The sequence below is a fragment of the Sabethes cyaneus genome, chromosome 1, assembly GCF_943734655.1.
Source record: "Sabethes cyaneus chromosome 1, idSabCyanKW18_F2, whole genome shotgun sequence".
NCBI classification, from domain to species: domain Eukaryota; kingdom Metazoa; phylum Arthropoda; class Insecta; order Diptera; family Culicidae; genus Sabethes; species Sabethes cyaneus.
In genome coordinates, this window is record NC_071353.1 from 158,675,267 (window position 1) to 158,692,749 (window position 17,483).

General features: G+C 40.1%; 1 protein-coding gene across 2 annotated transcripts in view; it reads right to left on the reverse strand.

The window, feature by feature from the left end:
- The window catches only part of LOC128738384 (AMP deaminase 2), a 78,256-nt gene extending 63,125 nt beyond the window's left edge, over nucleotides 1-15,131 (reverse strand). The window contains exons 1-2 of one of the 2 annotated variants that reach the window (XM_053833478.1): nucleotides 15,113-15,131; nucleotides 14,220-14,691 (exon numbers count right to left, since the gene is read on the reverse strand). In XM_053833478.1, the coding sequence (XP_053689453.1) occupies nucleotides 14,220-14,313 (94 nt within the window). In that variant the 5' untranslated portion in view covers nucleotides 14,314-14,691; nucleotides 15,113-15,131. Of the gene's footprint in view, nucleotides 1-14,219; nucleotides 14,692-15,102 lie in introns of both variants that reach the window. The other variant, XM_053833487.1, reaches the window with a different exon arrangement.
- Between the last annotated feature and the right edge of the window lie 2,352 nt (nucleotides 15,132-17,483).

Sequence of the window (17,483 nt, forward strand, 5' to 3'; positions counted from 1 at the left end):
AATTTCGAATTAACGTCCTCTCGTTTTGCGTCCAAAATTTGTATTAACGTCCTTTCTATTTCCGAGTAAAATTTGAATTTACGTCCACACTCATTACGTCCAAAATTTAAATGAACGTCCTCTCATTTTACGTCCAAAATTTGAATTAACGTCCACTCTTGTTAAGTGTAAAATTGAATCAAAGTCCTCTCGCTTTACATTCAAACTAGAATTAACGTCTTCTATTTTTTCTTCCAAAATTGAATTAACGTCCTCTCTTTTTACGTTCAAAATTTGAATTACCATCCTCTTTTTTATGTCCAAAATTTGAATTAACGTCCTGTCGTTTTACGTCCAAAATTTGAATTAACGTCCCCTCGTTTAACTTCCAAAATTTGAATTAACGTCCCCTCGTTTAACGTCCAAAGTTTGAATTAACATCCTCTCGTTTTACGTCCAAAATTTGAATTAACGTCCTGTTGTTTTACGTCCAAAATTTGAATTAACGTCCTGTCGTTTTACACCAAAAATTTGAATTAACGTCCTTTCGTTTTACGTCCAAAATAAGAATTAACGTTCTCTCTTTTTGCGTCCACAAATTTGAATTAACGTCCTCTCGTTTTACGTGGAATAGTGGACGTAAAACGAGACTTTAGTGTACTTTTTTGTATCCAATCAGTTCATGATACATTTGAGATTTGACTTAAATTATTCAGTTCTCCACATTCGTTACTGAGCTTTCTTCGTTTATTTTTCTGTCTTTCATTGTTCGTCATTTATTTTCTTCGTATTTTGTTTTTAATTTCTCGTCTTTTTTGTTATGTGTACTGTGTTGCTTTTTGGTGTAGTCGTCTTGCCATACATTTGCCTTTCTGGCATCTTTATATCTTCTATTTGCATCTTTTCAGCGATTTGCTATTATTTTATCGTTTTTTGTGTCATTTTGATTGCTTTGGATAGTGTCTATTTATTGATATTTGTAGTCTTCTTTGGCGTTTCTTGTTGCTCATTTGCCGTCGTCTTTTTGCATCTATTAACAGTCTTCGTCGAGTTTTATTACTTTACTTGACATTTTTGTTTTTTCTTCGGCGAATTTTCGGCGATGCAAATCGTATATTTCTGTTGTCTTTCATTTTTTCATCCGCTTGTCATCACATTTTCGTCCTCTTTCCATCATTTTTCGTCTTTTTTGTCGTCGTTTCGTCTGGTTTGTCGTCTTCTTATTACTGTCTGTTCAACGTCTTTTCATCGTCTTTCGTCATCTCTTTATCTTCTCTTTGTATTTGTCGTCTTTCATTGTATTTTTGTAGTCATTCCCCGGTGTTTTGGCCATTTGTTTATCGTATTTTCGACGTTTGTATAAAGGAAAAGTATAGGTAATCTCACGGAAACCTACAAATTTGAAGAATTCGTGTCAGTTTTTTACTTCTGTTTTTGGCATTTTTGTTTCCTTTTTACGCGGCATTTTAACTATTTGTAACTTTTTTGATTCTTTTTCTGATTTATTTTCCGACTGTTTTTCTGACTCTTCTTCTGATTCTTTCAGATTTATATTCTAAATATTTTTCTGATTCTTTTCACTCTCTTTCCAATTTTTTCTACTCTTTTTTGACTTTATTCTGATATTCGTTCAAACTCTTTTTAAACTCTATATTTAACTTTTTCCTATATTTTTCTGACTCCTTTTGCGTTTTTTTATTCTGACTCTCTCTTTGTCTCTTTTCCGGACTGTTTTATTGACGCTTTTCGGACTTTTCATGATCCTCTTTTTTATCTTTTGCTGACTTCTTCCTGACTTTTCTGCAGAGCCTTGTTTGAATCTTTTCCGTCACATGTTCAGACTTTTTTTCTCTGATTATTTCTAATTTTTTGACTGGTTGTCTGATGCATTTTCCGACTATTTTTCTAATTATTTTTCTGACTCTTCTTCTAATTCTTTTTGAGTCTTTCAGATTCTTATTCTGATTGTTTTTCTGACTTTGTTCTGATTCTATTGTTGACTGTTTTTTTTAGTTATTTTCCTGACTCTTTTATAATTTTTTTCTCAATCTTTTTATTTAAAAACTGGTTTTTAACTTTTTAGTTGACTCTTATTCCGATATTTTACCAACTCTTTTCGCTTTTTTATTCTAACTCTCTCTCTCTCTTTTACTGAATTCTTTTACTTTTACTTTTTCTGACCTTTCATAATCCTGTTTTTTATCATTTGCTGATTTCTCTCTGGCTTTTCTCTTGATCCTTGTTTGAATGTTTCACTATCTCTTTTCCGTCACTTTTTCTGGCCCTTTGACTGACTACTGCTTTTGACTCTTTTCTGATTCTTTTTCCGATGTATTTTCCTGATGTTTTTTTCTAACACTATATTAACTACTTCTTTGACTCTACCGTGGACCCCCGTTCGTTTGACCATTTTTAATCTGAACACTTTTTAATTTGAACCCTGTTGGTTTGCACGACGTGCAAATTAAAAATGGTTCAAATGTCATTCTCAACATGACATCATTTGTTCGATTCGTTTGTACTGACCTAGCGTGTTTAATCGGTTTCACATTTCGTTTTCCTAACGATTAAGAGAGAAATCCGATCGGAAAATGCAATATTCGCACTTGCAACTGCCAACTAAAACAAACCACCAAAACAATAACAAAGATCAGGGCGGCCAGTTCACACAGGTTTCAGCATATTTCGGGTTACCAGTTGTTCAAATTAAAAAGTAACCCCGTTAGTTTGCATGAGGAATCGTTCAAACGAACGGGGGTCCACTGTATTTCTGATCCCTTTTCTGATTAGGATAGTCTGAGCTTTTTGTGATATCTTTGCCTTTTTTCTGATTCTGTGTATGGCTTTTTCCTATTCTTTTCTTTGCTGTTTTTTCTGACGCTTTTACTGATTATTTCTCTGCTACTCTTACTGTCTTGTTTTTCGAGAATCTTTTCATGCATCTGTTTTATTATCTTTTACAAACCTTTTTATAACTTTTCTTCTGGTTATTTCTATGCCTCTAGCGGACTCTTTTACTGATAAATTTCATCACTCTAGCGTTTTCATGCTTTTCTTTATGCCTTTTCTGACCTGATTCCTATGCTGAGTTTTTTCTAATTCTTTTTCTGGCTTTTTTCTACCTTCTGACTCTGTTTGACGGTTTTTCTAATTTGTTTACTTAATCTACTTCTTTTTGACTGGCTGATTGTTTCTGATACATTTCTTATGACCCATTCTCTGGCCTTTTGCCGAACTCTCTCTCTCTCTCTCTCTCTCTCTCTCTCTTTCTATCTCTCTCTCTCTCTTTATATTAGCTCCGGTTTTTAGTAAAGATATCAAGGATGTCGGCGTCGACTAAAACGCGTAAATAGCGACTTAAGTGTTTTTCAACAGTTCTATAAACAAACATTCGGTTCAGCCATGGCTAACCTCATTTCCTTAATCATGGTATACCTTTTAACAGAAGTTTTACTGAGCTAAGCCTTTGTTGTTGCAGTTTTAACGTCTTTTGTTTTCTGTCATTTTGTCTTCCACGTTTTTTTTTTTTTTTTTTTCATTATATTTTCATCGTCTTTTATAATCGTTTTGCCGTTTTCTTATTGTCATTTTGTCACTTGTTAGCTGTTTTCCATTGTCCTTTTTGTTGCCTTTTTCCTATCTTTTCACCATCCCTTCGTCGTGTTTCTGTCGTATCTTTTTGTTTCGTCTATTTCATCGTCTTTTTTGCATGTTTTCTCGTCTTATAAAGGCTTTTTAAACGTTTTTTCATTCTTTTTGTTTACTTTTCTTTTTTTGTCGCTGTTTTGACTACTTTCCATCGTTTTCATGTATTGTTTGTATTTTGTCGCTCCGCTTTTTTGTCTTTTTGTCCTGACTTTTCATCGTATTTTCACCATGTTTCCATTACTTTTTCGTCATCTTTTCTTCGCATCTGCGTCACCTTTACACTATCGGTTCGCCATCGCTTCATTGTCTAAATAAATAAATAAATAAATAAATAAATAAATAAAAAATCTACTAATGTTCGTATTTTAGTTCTTTATTCAACGAAATGTTGTGTTTTCTGCGTTATTTGCTTCACAGTACCGCTTAGTTGGTACGATGGTACGAGTAGTCTTAGTAGTCATGGTACGATACCATAACGAGCCAGTCGTCGTATGTGCGAATCTCGGCTATGCGGTGCTGCTAGATTGTCAATTTTACGGCGCAAAACAAATAAAAAATTTACGGCAAACTGAAAGATAATCGAATCGCCACTAGACATGTAACAAGTTTTAATTCAACCGATCAATCTGCGTATATTTTACACGAAAATTGATTTGATTCCAAAGTTGATCAACAATATTGCCGGGTAAACAAAATTTCCCTGATAGAATTTCGAAATTCCCTGATATTCCCTGATTTCCCTGATCCAAAAATGAATTCCCTGATATTCCCTGATTTTCCAGGTTTTTCCAGGAAATCGACACCCTGTTTAATCTTATGGTGATTATAAATACCTATCTTAACAGCGATGTGGTTATGACCATTTTCACAATTGTTTTCATTTATGCGGGAAGGCTTTGCTTCTTTTCACAGTACTAAAGAATTTCAAAGTTCTACCGTACTACCGAAATCACATTAGAAACTGTCAAAATATATAATATAGAAATACGTAGATACGAGCACTTGATCCGTAAGTCCGTAGAAAATGGCTAAATCTGGCTACAGCTTGCTTACGGGGTGAGAAAGTAAGTGCTGTGTCTGTTTGTCTGTTGTCATGTTTCCTCGATTTAGCAAAAAGAACGACCCTTCACAAAAAAACGACGTTGCCAACAAATAATCATTCAGCAAGCAATAACATGAGAGACAGGACAGATGAAGTTTAATTTCCCACACATCATCTTTTGCAGGTATTTTTTTCCGTTTCATCGCCAGGACGTAAATGGCGGCGTTTTCCTCCCGTCGTTTTGTTGACTTAACGAGATTCAGATGATTTAGCTAGACGAACGATTCGAACCGTTAATTATTTACGCTGATGGATTTCACACAAACTCACAAACACCGTCTATTTCGGGAAAAGACGAAAACGTTAATTGCTTTTAAAGTATGCTTTAGTTTGCATACCTCTGTTTCGGAAAATCCTGTAATTCCGAAGTGCACTGATAAGTTCAGAGCTGCTGTAATACAACAAATGGCAATGGAACTCTGATATCGCGGGTGATAAGATAACATCACACGAACCGTTCAAAATCAGCCCTCTTGGTAACACCAAACTGGTATAATAAAATACATATTTGTTTTTCCACGTGTAATCAATTTGGTTCTAAAAAATTTGGCACCCACCACCCGGAGCAATCGATCAAGTAAAACGAGTAATTAAATAATTCACGTTCAATTTAAATTGTCGAGCTGCTGCTGGTCGCTAGCGCCAAGGTTGATCGGTACAAATTAACCTTCGGACAAGATTGCATTTCGAGAGCGTGACGACTAACGAACATTTCTGATTCGAACGAACCGGCCGGCCGGCCGGCGGTCGGCCAGCCAGCGCAAATGCGGGGGAACGTCCGGCGCTCGAATATTCGAATCAATCTATTGATTGTTGATCGGCGAATTCGAAAAAAAAAACCAACTGTCTATGTTGGCAATCAAAGCGATAAATTTACGTACGATGACGGCAATTGTCACTCCAATATGTGCTGGCGGTATTTTGGGTGCCAAGACGAGCTGTAGTTGTCACGCCGAAATGTCGAACCGGAATTTAATTGGAGATTATCGGTACATGCTTCAAACAGTTAGGCAGTTCATTATTTTTAGAGTCGGTGTTTTTTGCGATTTTCAAGGATTTGTAAAAAGATGACTGGTTCGTATTGATTCCATGTTTATTTAGCGGTACCGCCAGAAATAGGAGTGGATATATTTCTGCCCAAGCCAAATGATAAATTTTGACAGTAACTGAGCAGCTTCGTCTGTTCGCAGTATAAAAATAATAATCATCGTTGTCGTCATCATTGAGTCGGGGTGGCTCGTGCGTGATGTTTCAAGCAGTTGTCTCTATTTAACTAGATATTGGACCTCTCTTTGACAACTTCCTAAAAAAATGCGGATTGGCCTTTTTTACGAGTAGGGTCTGTTAAGCACCTGAGAAGATACGGTACTATCAGACACTTGAGAAGATATCTCAGGGTGTGGGGTTAGGTATCCCGACCCCCCTAATGGGGCGTCAGGATCCCGACCCGCTAAAACTCTACTCGAGTCTCCACTCGAGTTGGAAGTAGACTTCCAACACCTCGTCATACATGACGTTCCACAACACCGTGCCCAGTACAGAACCTTGCGGAACCCCTGCGGTGTTTGGAATGCACTTCTGACGCTCCTCCGTGTTGCAGCATAGAACACGATTCTGGAAATAATTTTCCAGGATCCTGTGCAGCGACACCGGCACTTGGACGTTCCGAAGCGGGTTGGCTATGGAGTCCCAGCTAGCGCTATTAAACGCATTTCTCACGTCGAGCTTGCCAATTGCGCAATAGCGGATACCTGTCCTCTTGCGCTGGATTGCCACCTCGACTGTCTTAGTGACAGACAAGATGGCATCCACCGTAGATTTACCTTTTCGGAAGCCGAATTGGTTCCTTGACAGACCGTTTGAACCCTCAGTGTACTGTACGAGTCTGTCAAGGATTACCCTCTCCAGCACCTTGCCAGCAGTATCGAGCAGACAGATCGGCCTATATGACGAGGGGACACCCGGAGGTTTTCCTGGCTTCGGGAATAGGACCAGGTACTGTCGCTTTCATCTGTCCGGGAGTGGCCATCTTCCAGGCATCTACCCATTACTGCCCCGAATAATTCGGGAGCCTCTAGAATAGCAGCTTTAATGGCCATATTCGGGATTCCGTTTGGCCCCGGTGTCTTGCTCACCTTTAGGGATTTAGCGATCTCAATGACTTCCTCGTTCGTAACCGTTGCTTCCTCCCCAACCTATAAACCGCCGTCGCCAACGTTATTTTGGATGTTCGGCACTAGCACATAACCTTTCAAAGCGGGTTAGTACTGCAGAAACAACCCTTTGATAGTGACCTCTTCGGATACATTACAGGAGAGGCGTAGTGAGCACTCCCGTCAATCTTACTTCCAGCAGCATAGAACACAGAGTGGCTCTTACCGTATCTAGAATTGCTCTCCATTGTACTCGGTCGTAGGCTACTCGTTGCCAATTTGTTGAGCGTCTCGACACACGCAAGTCCGCTTCAATCTGGTCGAATTATCAAGCATGTTCTCCTACGCCTACGCCTACGCTACTCTCCGCTTTACACTTGTACTCCACCAAAAATAGTCCATACAACCTTTCGTGTTAAGTCCCTAGAGTACTACCGGTCTGATTAGCGTCTTGTACATCGTCAGCTTTCTGTGGCTGCGTATGCTCCTTGATCGAAGCGTCTTTCGGAGGGAAAAGTAGGCTCGACTTCCAGCTTGAATGCATCACTGAATCTCCTTACTCGTTCGTATTATTGTTCGGTAACCGGTTTGGCTTTTGGTTTTCGATGCATTGATTTGTAACCAAATCCTCCTACCGTCCGTTTTTAGTCTGGCATAGATTGTCTTCACCGTCCCTTGGTTAGATTTCTAGTAATGATGCCGTGGCTCTCTGCGAAGGCTAGGAGTTGGCTACTTTTGCTGAATACCGCATCTCTTGTTTCGATGCCCGCTCACCGGATCTCACCTTCACCCTCTGCGCGATCGCGATTCGAAGAGACTCAAAAGTGCTACCGAAACAAGCATGTAGTACAAGCAAGGTAGCTTTGATAAGCCACCACAGTTTGTCCGGAAAACCGTTCTCGTGCATTATCTGCCGTAGCTGTTTGCGCTCGACTGTACCGTATGCTGCCTCGAAATCCACGAAAATATATTTTGCGTGAGCACGTTGTACTCCCGACATTTCTGGAGGATTTTGGATGCGTGGCAGCACGTGCCTCCATAAAGCTGGCGTGATACTGCCCTACCAACTCTCTTGCTATTGGGGTTTGGGGATGTTGATTAGCGTGATTTGCAGCGATTCTTTTCGAACTCTTTTATTTTCCATGCGCGTTCTCCGGTGCCTGGGCGTTTCGGCAGCTGTCTGATTCCCAATAACGGATTAAACAGACGGGCAACAGAAAGTCACGTTTATAATGGATTCTCGTTGGTTCCTGCAGAAGGTACTGCATTAGTTAAACAAATTTCTAGCTTCACCAGGGCTTCCAAGAGGCTACACCCTTTTACTTTGGTACATCTACTATTCCACTCGGCCGGCTAACCTTTGAAGTCCCGAGCGACGATGACTGGTCTTCATCCGACAAGTTTATTTGTTACCTTTTGCAACATCTAATTCAACTGCTCCAAGCTCTAACTTGAGGGTGTGTAATCGCTACCTTTGACAGTTAATTATGGCAACTACTCAGCCATCCTTGGAGTTGACTATCACTTCTTGTATATTGTAGATGCCCATACTCCAGAGATGGCTGCTTTTTCACTCCGGTCTGCAACTCAGTTGCCGGATATTTGAGGCCTCCCGTTATCTGTCTGGTCGTTGGCTACGTTAATAGCGCAACGCATGCACTTTGGCGGCAAACTATAATCACAGCTGAAAACCTTAGCCAAAAGACGACTCTTACTACTGCTAGCTTCGTAGCTGTTTGGCATAATTCTAGTAACAGCGACAAGCACAGTCAATCTTTCCGGAATCCGAATTGCATTTTCGATAGACCGTGAGCGCTTTCCGCGAATTTCGTCAGTCTATTGAGAATTTTTAATTATTATTATTATTGAATACCAATGAGCAGGGTCTACACCACATTCATGTTCGCTTATATCGAATTTGTTTATTAAATCTGGGTTGGAACCGGATGAGTTTTTTGTGTTCATTTGCTCCTATCTGACAGATAAAATTCATCCAGTTCCAACCTGGATTGAATAAACAAATTCGCTATTAGAGACATTAAAGTCAGTTTGGTCGTCAAATATGCGCAATAATTGTGTAATGCTACGAATCATACGAACCAATTACGTTGTTATAACTTAGCTGTGACGAACTCGTATACGACTAGACCTAGTAGTGGGAACATTTTGGATCATATTGTGTGCTCCGAAAGTTTGCAACCCGCTGTAATGAATAATGAATGAATGGTCTCACTGTTTGATTTTGTCGACATTTAAAGCAAAGCCTAGGTGCTACATTCCGTTATCGAAACTTGACATTCTGTTTTTTTTATACGACAGACTTCGCAGCCAGCTGTTAGAGTGCAGGACAATTGCAGGACCAGTTGCTACGATCCTATTGACTCTAACAGCCTCTCCCAGTCGAGATTCGAACATATGACGACTGGCTTATTAGGCCAGCGTCATACCTCGGAGCCAACTGGGAGGCATTTAAATTGCAGAAAAATGTATCACGGAACTATCAGAAGAAATCCAACAGACGCTCATCAACAAGAGCATTGGTTGCATATTTCCAAAAAATTACAGCAAGCTAAGAAATTCGCGAGGGAAAGCTACTACGCCAGCTTTTTTCCACTCCAAACCAAACTACCCAGGTAAAAATTTCGGTTTTATTGCACTTTTATGATGGCATTTAATACCAAAATTGGTCTTGAACACCACCATAAGAGTACAATAAAACTCACATTGTTGCTTGGGTAGTAAGTGGAGAAATCTAAAGAAAGTCATGGGTTGCCACGAAGGAAGTAAAGAGGCAATAAAACTGCAGATTGAGCATTTCTGTACGGTTGGACCCCAGTTAGCATCGACAATAAACAGTTCCCGTTATATCAACAAATTTGGCAATCTATCTCCATTAAATAATTCGATATTTTTACGACTTGCTTCTAGGCAAAAAATCGTCGTTTTGATAAGGGAACTTGCCACCAGGGATGGCATGATCACTTTGACTGAATTCACATTCATTTGACAGTAACGTCTCAGCCAAACAAAATTTGACAAAGTTTTATACGGGACATTTGTAGAATTAGATATTATCTCCAATTTTGCTGTATCTTTTGTAGTTACGGCGCTACAATGCTAGTAACTCGTTAATGACTAAATGAACGTTCACTTAGTCACTAAAGAGGTGCTAGCATTTTAGCACCGTAAATACTAAACATACAGCAATACTTTATTCAGAAGTTGTAGATAATAATTAGTTCTTCAATCGTCCCATATATAACTTTTTCAAATTCTGCATGACTGAGACGGTACTGTCAAATGAATGTGAATTGCGTCAAAGTGATTGTGCCATCTTTGCTTGTGTTGACGCCTTTGCCAACATATAGAGGTGGGTGGGTGCGCGGTACCTCCTAACCGCTTACTGGCTTGCTGCTAACTGAACAGGGTCAGCGCAGCGGACACGGCAGACTGCTTCGGCGCAGTACTGTACACACAAGGGAGAGAGCACGCAAAGGATAATGGCAACGGTGTGCCACACGGAAAGGGTAGCAGTGATAGCTAACTCGGGAAGCAACGTTCTTAAAAGAACGATGCCTAAACTCTTCAGACAATGAGCAGCTATTCACCACTATTACACGAAAACACTAGTCCAATGCGGCTCTCTTCGGCTTTCTCAGGATACTTGAAATAAGGGAACACTTTATCCTTTCGATGTATACCGTATAATGGTCAGAAAACTTATCAACTAAATTGCGCTAGAGCGCCACTATTTATACCTAAAACTGCGCGCTGCAGACGCTGCTGGTCCCTGATTGGTTGGGGGCTGATTGGCTGATCGTATGCGTGGTAGGTTTTCATTCGTTGTCCAACAGCGCGTACTTGGACGTGTTCGAACGTGTTTGCTTCCTCGTTGGTGCGTCGTTCGCTTAGTCCCTATGGTGGCGGCGTGATGCTTTCCTGCGCGTAGATGAATTGGACGTTGCATGGAATATTCCATTCGCTACCGCGAACAGCTTGCCACCAACAAAAGCTGCGGTCCGGATGAAATTCCAGCATCCTTTATCAAACTGCATCACAATTTCTTCTCTGTATTGTTGCGAGATGTCTTTAACCATTTGATAGCCACAGCCCACAGGTATTTTTCCTGATTTTATTAAAATCGCGAAAGTTATTCTCTTGTACAAGGGAGGTGATGCAACACAAATCAGCAATTATAGACCAATATTCATTTTCCAATGCTCAGCAAAGTACTCGAGAAACTTTTGGTGAGCAGAATGAACGAGTCATGGTGTTTTATGTAGTCATCAGTATGGTTTCCGCTCCGGGTCTAGCACCTTAACTGCAGCCAGTGAATTAGTCGACGATATTTACAGTGCGTTGAATTCACAACAAGCCTTGGGCGTACTTTTCCTAGATTTAAAAAAGGCATTCGACACGATTGATAATAACATTCTGTTACGATAAGCTTGAGTATCATGGTATTCGGGGTCCAGCCAATGATTTGATAAGAAACTATCTTTTATCAAGAACACAATTCCTAGTCGTAAACGATTCCTGCAGTAATCGTATAAGTACCGGAGTTGGAGTACCCCTAGGCAGTAACTTGGGTCCCCTCCTTTTCTTGATCTATAACAATGACCTTCTCGAAATTGGGCTACATGGAATACCACACCTCTTTGCTAACGATACGTGCCTGTCATATGAATCTACCAACTCGAATAAAATCATTCAACACAGGGATAATTCCTCCTCAGAATAAAAAAAGAGAAGAGAAAATTTCACACTTTACTCAGTCACGAATTATTGTACTCCGTTTTGTTTAAATTTTTCTCTTTTTTACTGACTGCGATTGCTCAGCAACCTGCACCCTGTTGATGTTCTACCTTCTACTCATTGAGGAATGAACTGAGCAACAAAATGTTGATACACTTTTTGGCTGTCTATGACATGGGACACAAAAAAACTGTTTAGACTTCTCGCAGCAGTGGATGATAGATATGGGTCAAGTGTACAAGTCACCTGTAATCGACCTTCTCGGATTTTCACCAAACTCGGCCAGATTGTTCGTTTTGGGTCAAGAAGCAAAAATCCGAAGTTTGGTGCCGATTGGACTTTCCCTCGATTTTTGGGAACCTCCCCTTTTATTAGAAAAAGCATCATTTTCGTCAAATTTGTTTATTTTCTTTTGCTTATATCTTCGTAAATATTCAATTTAGAAAAAAAACTCTTCTCTACATTTTAATGGGAAATTGGGTATTGTTTGTTTCAAAACGCTATATCTCGAGAACGGGACGGAACACCTCCTGGTTTTGAGTGATTCTTATGTAAAAAAGTCTGAGGAACACGAAGGTGTTGAAATGTTTGAGATCAAATTGTACTCATTGAGAGAAAAATACAAATTTAGTTTTCAGATCGAAAATAAAATATGCGTGACAAGCATATTTTGAATGTAATTGGTAAGTACAGGATAATTTTTTTTAAACATGAATTTGCGTAGGACTTGTGAAATGGCTGCAAGGCACAATATTGGAATTAAATAAAATCATAAATAGCTGCGGCCACTACTATATGGGATCACCCCCACATAGTATTGTAATATATTCTATGTGGCCATCCCTCCATCCTGTGGCCATCCTGTAGTTTTCCATACAATGAGGATCGAGGATCCCTGATTGATTGTGCAATATCTAGAAAGCTGCTACGAGAGTCGTTTGTTTTTCTACGAGAGTAACAAGTGACACGGCACGCGAGTCGATCATGATTACGATAGGAGTCTCACAAGGGTTTATCCTGGGTCTATCGTCTTGAAACCTGATGTACTACGTTGTACTAAAGCTAATTCTGCTTAGAGATGCGTAGCGATGGTTGTAACAGGAGTAGTAACAGGAGTAGTAACAGGAAAGTCGTCGGGACAGGTGGAAATTTTGGTGCCCGAGTCGTTAGACATAAACGGAAGCTCAATGAAAGGGGTTAAACTGCAAATAGCCCACCACAAGACGGAAATGTTGGTGGCGCCCAACGGGTGATTAACGCGTTGGCCAGAATCATACCAAACAACTCTGGTGCAAGCAAAAAGCGAAAAATCTTGGGGTGTCCGTGCTATAAAAATTCAGTGACTTCGAATTTATATCGCACAAATCTCTGAAGTTCACACATAAGAGAAGGAATAGTATAGGGAAAGCTGTAAAGCATCCTTAAATATCCCTTCAGCTCTGTAACCGTGCAAGACAATAGTTCTGAACAAATTCTTGCCGTATTCGAATGCAATCTAGCAAAAGAAAAGGATGACCGCTCACTTTTCTATGACGTTTCACTTTCAAGACATCAAATTGAACTAGATTCAATGTTTAAAAATAAAATCGGTGAATAAAAAGGATGGTTTCACACTTTAATGAAATTGTTTACGTTCAGGACATCACATTGAACTAGGTTAAATGTTCAAACGATAAAATCGGTTAAAGAAAAGGGGTGGTTTTGCACTCTGGCGTACTTCCCAAGCACAGATATCAAATTAGTATAAGTTTAAAAGTCGTAAGAATCTGCGACTTGTTGGGATGAGAGGGTTTTTTTTTGTAAAAGGAAATCACACTAAACACATGGTGTGTTTAACTGTTATCCCTGCCTGTGAAGTAAGTTATGTTTCGTTCAGTAGTATAGTAGCTATTAGCATTTGAAATTTTTCATTCAAATGATGCACTTCTATTTTCGTTTTCACAAAGTGCTACCCGGTATAGTAAACAAAGACGCAGTCCTACGACAAAAATGCTGTGCAGATTATGCAAAAGCTCTCCTCTAAATCTAACGTGCTAGCGTTTATTCGATTTTCATGCAAATATGTTGAATAAATATTGAACACTAACAATGTGGTTGACTCCAGTAAGGAATTCTCTAGTTCAAAGCGACCTTTCAATATAGGTACCTCCTCTTCTCATTCAATTACTAAAACAAGCATCATCAGCAAAATCATCACGATCTCTCCTAGTAGGTACATTTACTATCGGCAAACAGTGAAGCGGAATAATAATTCATTTACACAGTCTTTTGCTCGACAAAATCCCCGCCGTAACGTTCGATTTGATTTTCAATTCGAACACAAAAATTGCGAAACGAGCAAAATTTCTCCAGCATTCCAGCTTAAAAATAAATCAACCGCATAGCTTATCGCCTTGCTCTTTCGCTCCTTCACGCAACCAGCACCACGCTCGAACGCATTTAGAGTCTATTTATGACGCAGATCGATCGACCTGCTACTGCTGCTGCCTTCTCGTTCTTTTTTTTGCCGCACGGAAAGGTGCGAAATTTGCAACATTTTACTCCAACAACAACAACAACAACAAAGATAGGATTGCACTTACCGGCCTTCAGCTTGGGCAGATCTGCATCGTTATCCAGGTCCACATCGAAGGCAAACATTCTGCCGGAATTGTAGACGTTCATTTCACCAGCCATAACCGCAACGCCAGCAGCAATTCGGTACGAAAGGGGGGAAAACACTAACTTTCGGCGTGAAAATTATCGATTTCCACGACGCCTTCTTACTTTAGCACTTTTCTTCTCGGCACTCGGGAATGACTCACTCGAAAACTTTCACACTCGACGGCGATACCCTTGCCTTGCGTGTTCGTCTTCCTTTCTGCGTCGTCGGTGTCGTCGTTGTTGTTGTTGTCCTCGTCTTCAAAAGGGTTCGACCCTTTTTCTAACTAACCATCAACACTAAAAAACTGCATCAAAACACGCAATTTATTCTACTTACTATAGGTAGGTACGGGTTCGCACTTCTTTGTCCATGAAATTCGTGAATGAATTTTCACTTTTGCTGCTAAATCACTTTGTAAAACGACAAAATTTTTCCATCCAACACACTAAATCAGCGAATTGCGACACGTCCTCTCCAAATAGCAGCAGCCACTAGATAAAATCCAGTCCAGTCGTGCCTCTGCTGTGCAGTGCTCGGAGCAACCACTTTGTGCGACAATATTTCCACTTCATCGACGACGTCTAATCCAGCAACAGCAGCAGCGACGGCGACGGCGACGACAACGACGATGGCCGCGAGTGTGAGAAGTAGGTAAGTTTCGCAAAACTTACCTACCAACCTACGATTTTCGCTGACACCTTCGTCGGCACCTATCGAAAGTTTATGTTTTCTACGGTAGCGTAAGCTTTTCCGGCAGGTTTTTTGTTACTGTTTTTGCTGTCCCAAGCTGTTATTGTTTTGTTTGCGTATTTGGTATTTACCTAAACTTACTCAGCTGTGTGATAGCCTGTAGCCTAGCCAGTGAACAACACTACTGAACTCAACTCAAGCAAGCAAGACGCACTACAAACGAGCCAGCATAATGACGCGAAATTGATTCGTCGTCGCAAGAACCAAGGAATGATGATATTACTAAGCTCACACCAACATTGGCTAACACGCGAGACGCGAGACTTATTCGCGAGACGGCAACAACGACAACGATAACGAGGCGGTGTGCGCGTATTTGTGAGCGGCGTCGGCGTCGCCGCCGTCGTTAATGCAACGGGGTGCCAAGTGTGGATATTTCTTCGGAAAAATGACCACGCTCAACACGTCGCACATTTTCGTCGTTCTGATGATATTGTTTGATTCAGTTTCAAACCGGTTACGGATGTTTCAAATAGATGGTGATTACAAAGTAAACAACCTGATGAATCCAGTCGTTAGAACTTCTAGGTAGGTGATATGAAATGATAATTTATGATGCCAACGACCCTTATTTATGTGGCGTCATTTAAAAACCGACAAAAATCAATGCATTAAAATTATGGAAATTGGATGACTATTACTAAAAAACATAGCGGTGAAAGGAACTTTTGTTATACCATCTTTTTATTCATTTGATGTGAACATTTCCAGCTCAAAACGCTAAAAAGCCATTTCTGACTCGACTATTTTTGATTGGAATGATTGGAATTGGAATGTGGAATGGGAATATCATCAGAACTTAATTCAACTGCTTGTGTTAGTTTTATCTGTGTTAGTTATCATCTATATGCATCCTATAGCAATAAACAATCTTCAAAGTATGTTTCAACATTCTGAATAACTTTGTAGAACATTTGAAAGCAATAATAATCAGAGGGGTTGTGCACATTGTGCACAAGACACGACCGCATAGGTGACGTAGGACTACGAAAGTCTCTTTGTAGCGACAGTAGGATCTATCCATGTATGTAATAATATGATTCTTCATGTATGCATACAAGATACAACCTACATACGCAACGTTTATCAAAGTAGTAACATTGTATCCGTTCAATCCTCAACCGATTTTGGAGTTATATTCATGAATTGATTGAATCTATTTTATTAAAACGAATCGAAGTCACACTAAACCAAACAGTAAATAAATTTTAATGATCAGTTTCTACGTTGAATAGTGCTTTTCCTCTGGTAATCGGTAGACGGTACGCGCGAGTTTTCAAAAAGCTGAAAAAATTGCGCAAAACTTTTCTGCAGTTTACAAAAGAAGAATACGTAATAATATAATATGTTAATAAAGCACGTACAAGTTGCAAACGTTTTGGATGTGGCAGAAAATGTCGCCCGTGACCACCCAGGTAACCAATAAGCATTAGTATAAGCAGTAAATCAATCGTTTATTAGCATCCCTGGCGTTTTATACTGCCGGTTGCTGCTTATCAGCCTTTTGACTGCATAACTGTTGTAAACTGGCATCCACAATTCTATTTAAATTCTTCTTGTCGGTAACTAGCTGCAAATAAGCATTGTCAGCACTATAATAGGCTTAGCAGTAAAGTAGCCGCATATTTTTCCAAAACAGCATTTAAGGCAACTTAAATGCTTATTGGCTTGCATTTAAATTGCATTGGAAATGCTTATTGGGTACCTGGGCAGTAAACTTATTCCTGTCATTCCCGGTTGTCCGCAACGACGAAAAGTTCAACTTTTCCCTCGTTGCCTGTGTTATTATGGTATTACCTGAGCAAGAAAAAATAATAAACTCTTCAATCGTTGTGTGACCCTTATAAGGACTGATTGTTTGATTATCATAACTCTAGCTTGCAATAAACTTGCACTAACGCACCTAATGTAGTTCTATTTTCGGTAAATTGGAGTACCGATAATCGCTAACCAGGCACGGCTTGTTGCAACGGACCAGCCGGAAAGCCTCAGCAGCTATGCGATCGACGAAACCGTTCGTGTATGGCCATGAGTCACGATGAAATACCAATCCAGGCCAGGTGGCCAACTGCAAATGACATCGCATAATTCTGGTCGTTTTGTTGTCGCGAGCAGCATATTTCCTGCCAATTCCAGAACTTCAGCAGCCAGATATTCCGTCACGGCAGCGAGATGAGTGCTCCAGCTCCAACACGCTCAGCATACTTTTCTTTCCTCAGCAGCCGATGAACACGACCAACTGATGACAATGTGCACCGCAAGGCAAACAATGTTTCAAATAAAACCTTTAAAATTATGCCACGGATGTGACTCGAAAACTGCCTGTCCGATCCGATGTGTCGCAAGATAGCTGCTTGTCGATGTGTTGCCAACGAAAGCCACTGACCGTAGACCACTGATGCGTAGTAAAAGGCATAGCAGCCAAAATCATATCGTTAGCTGGCGGATGAGT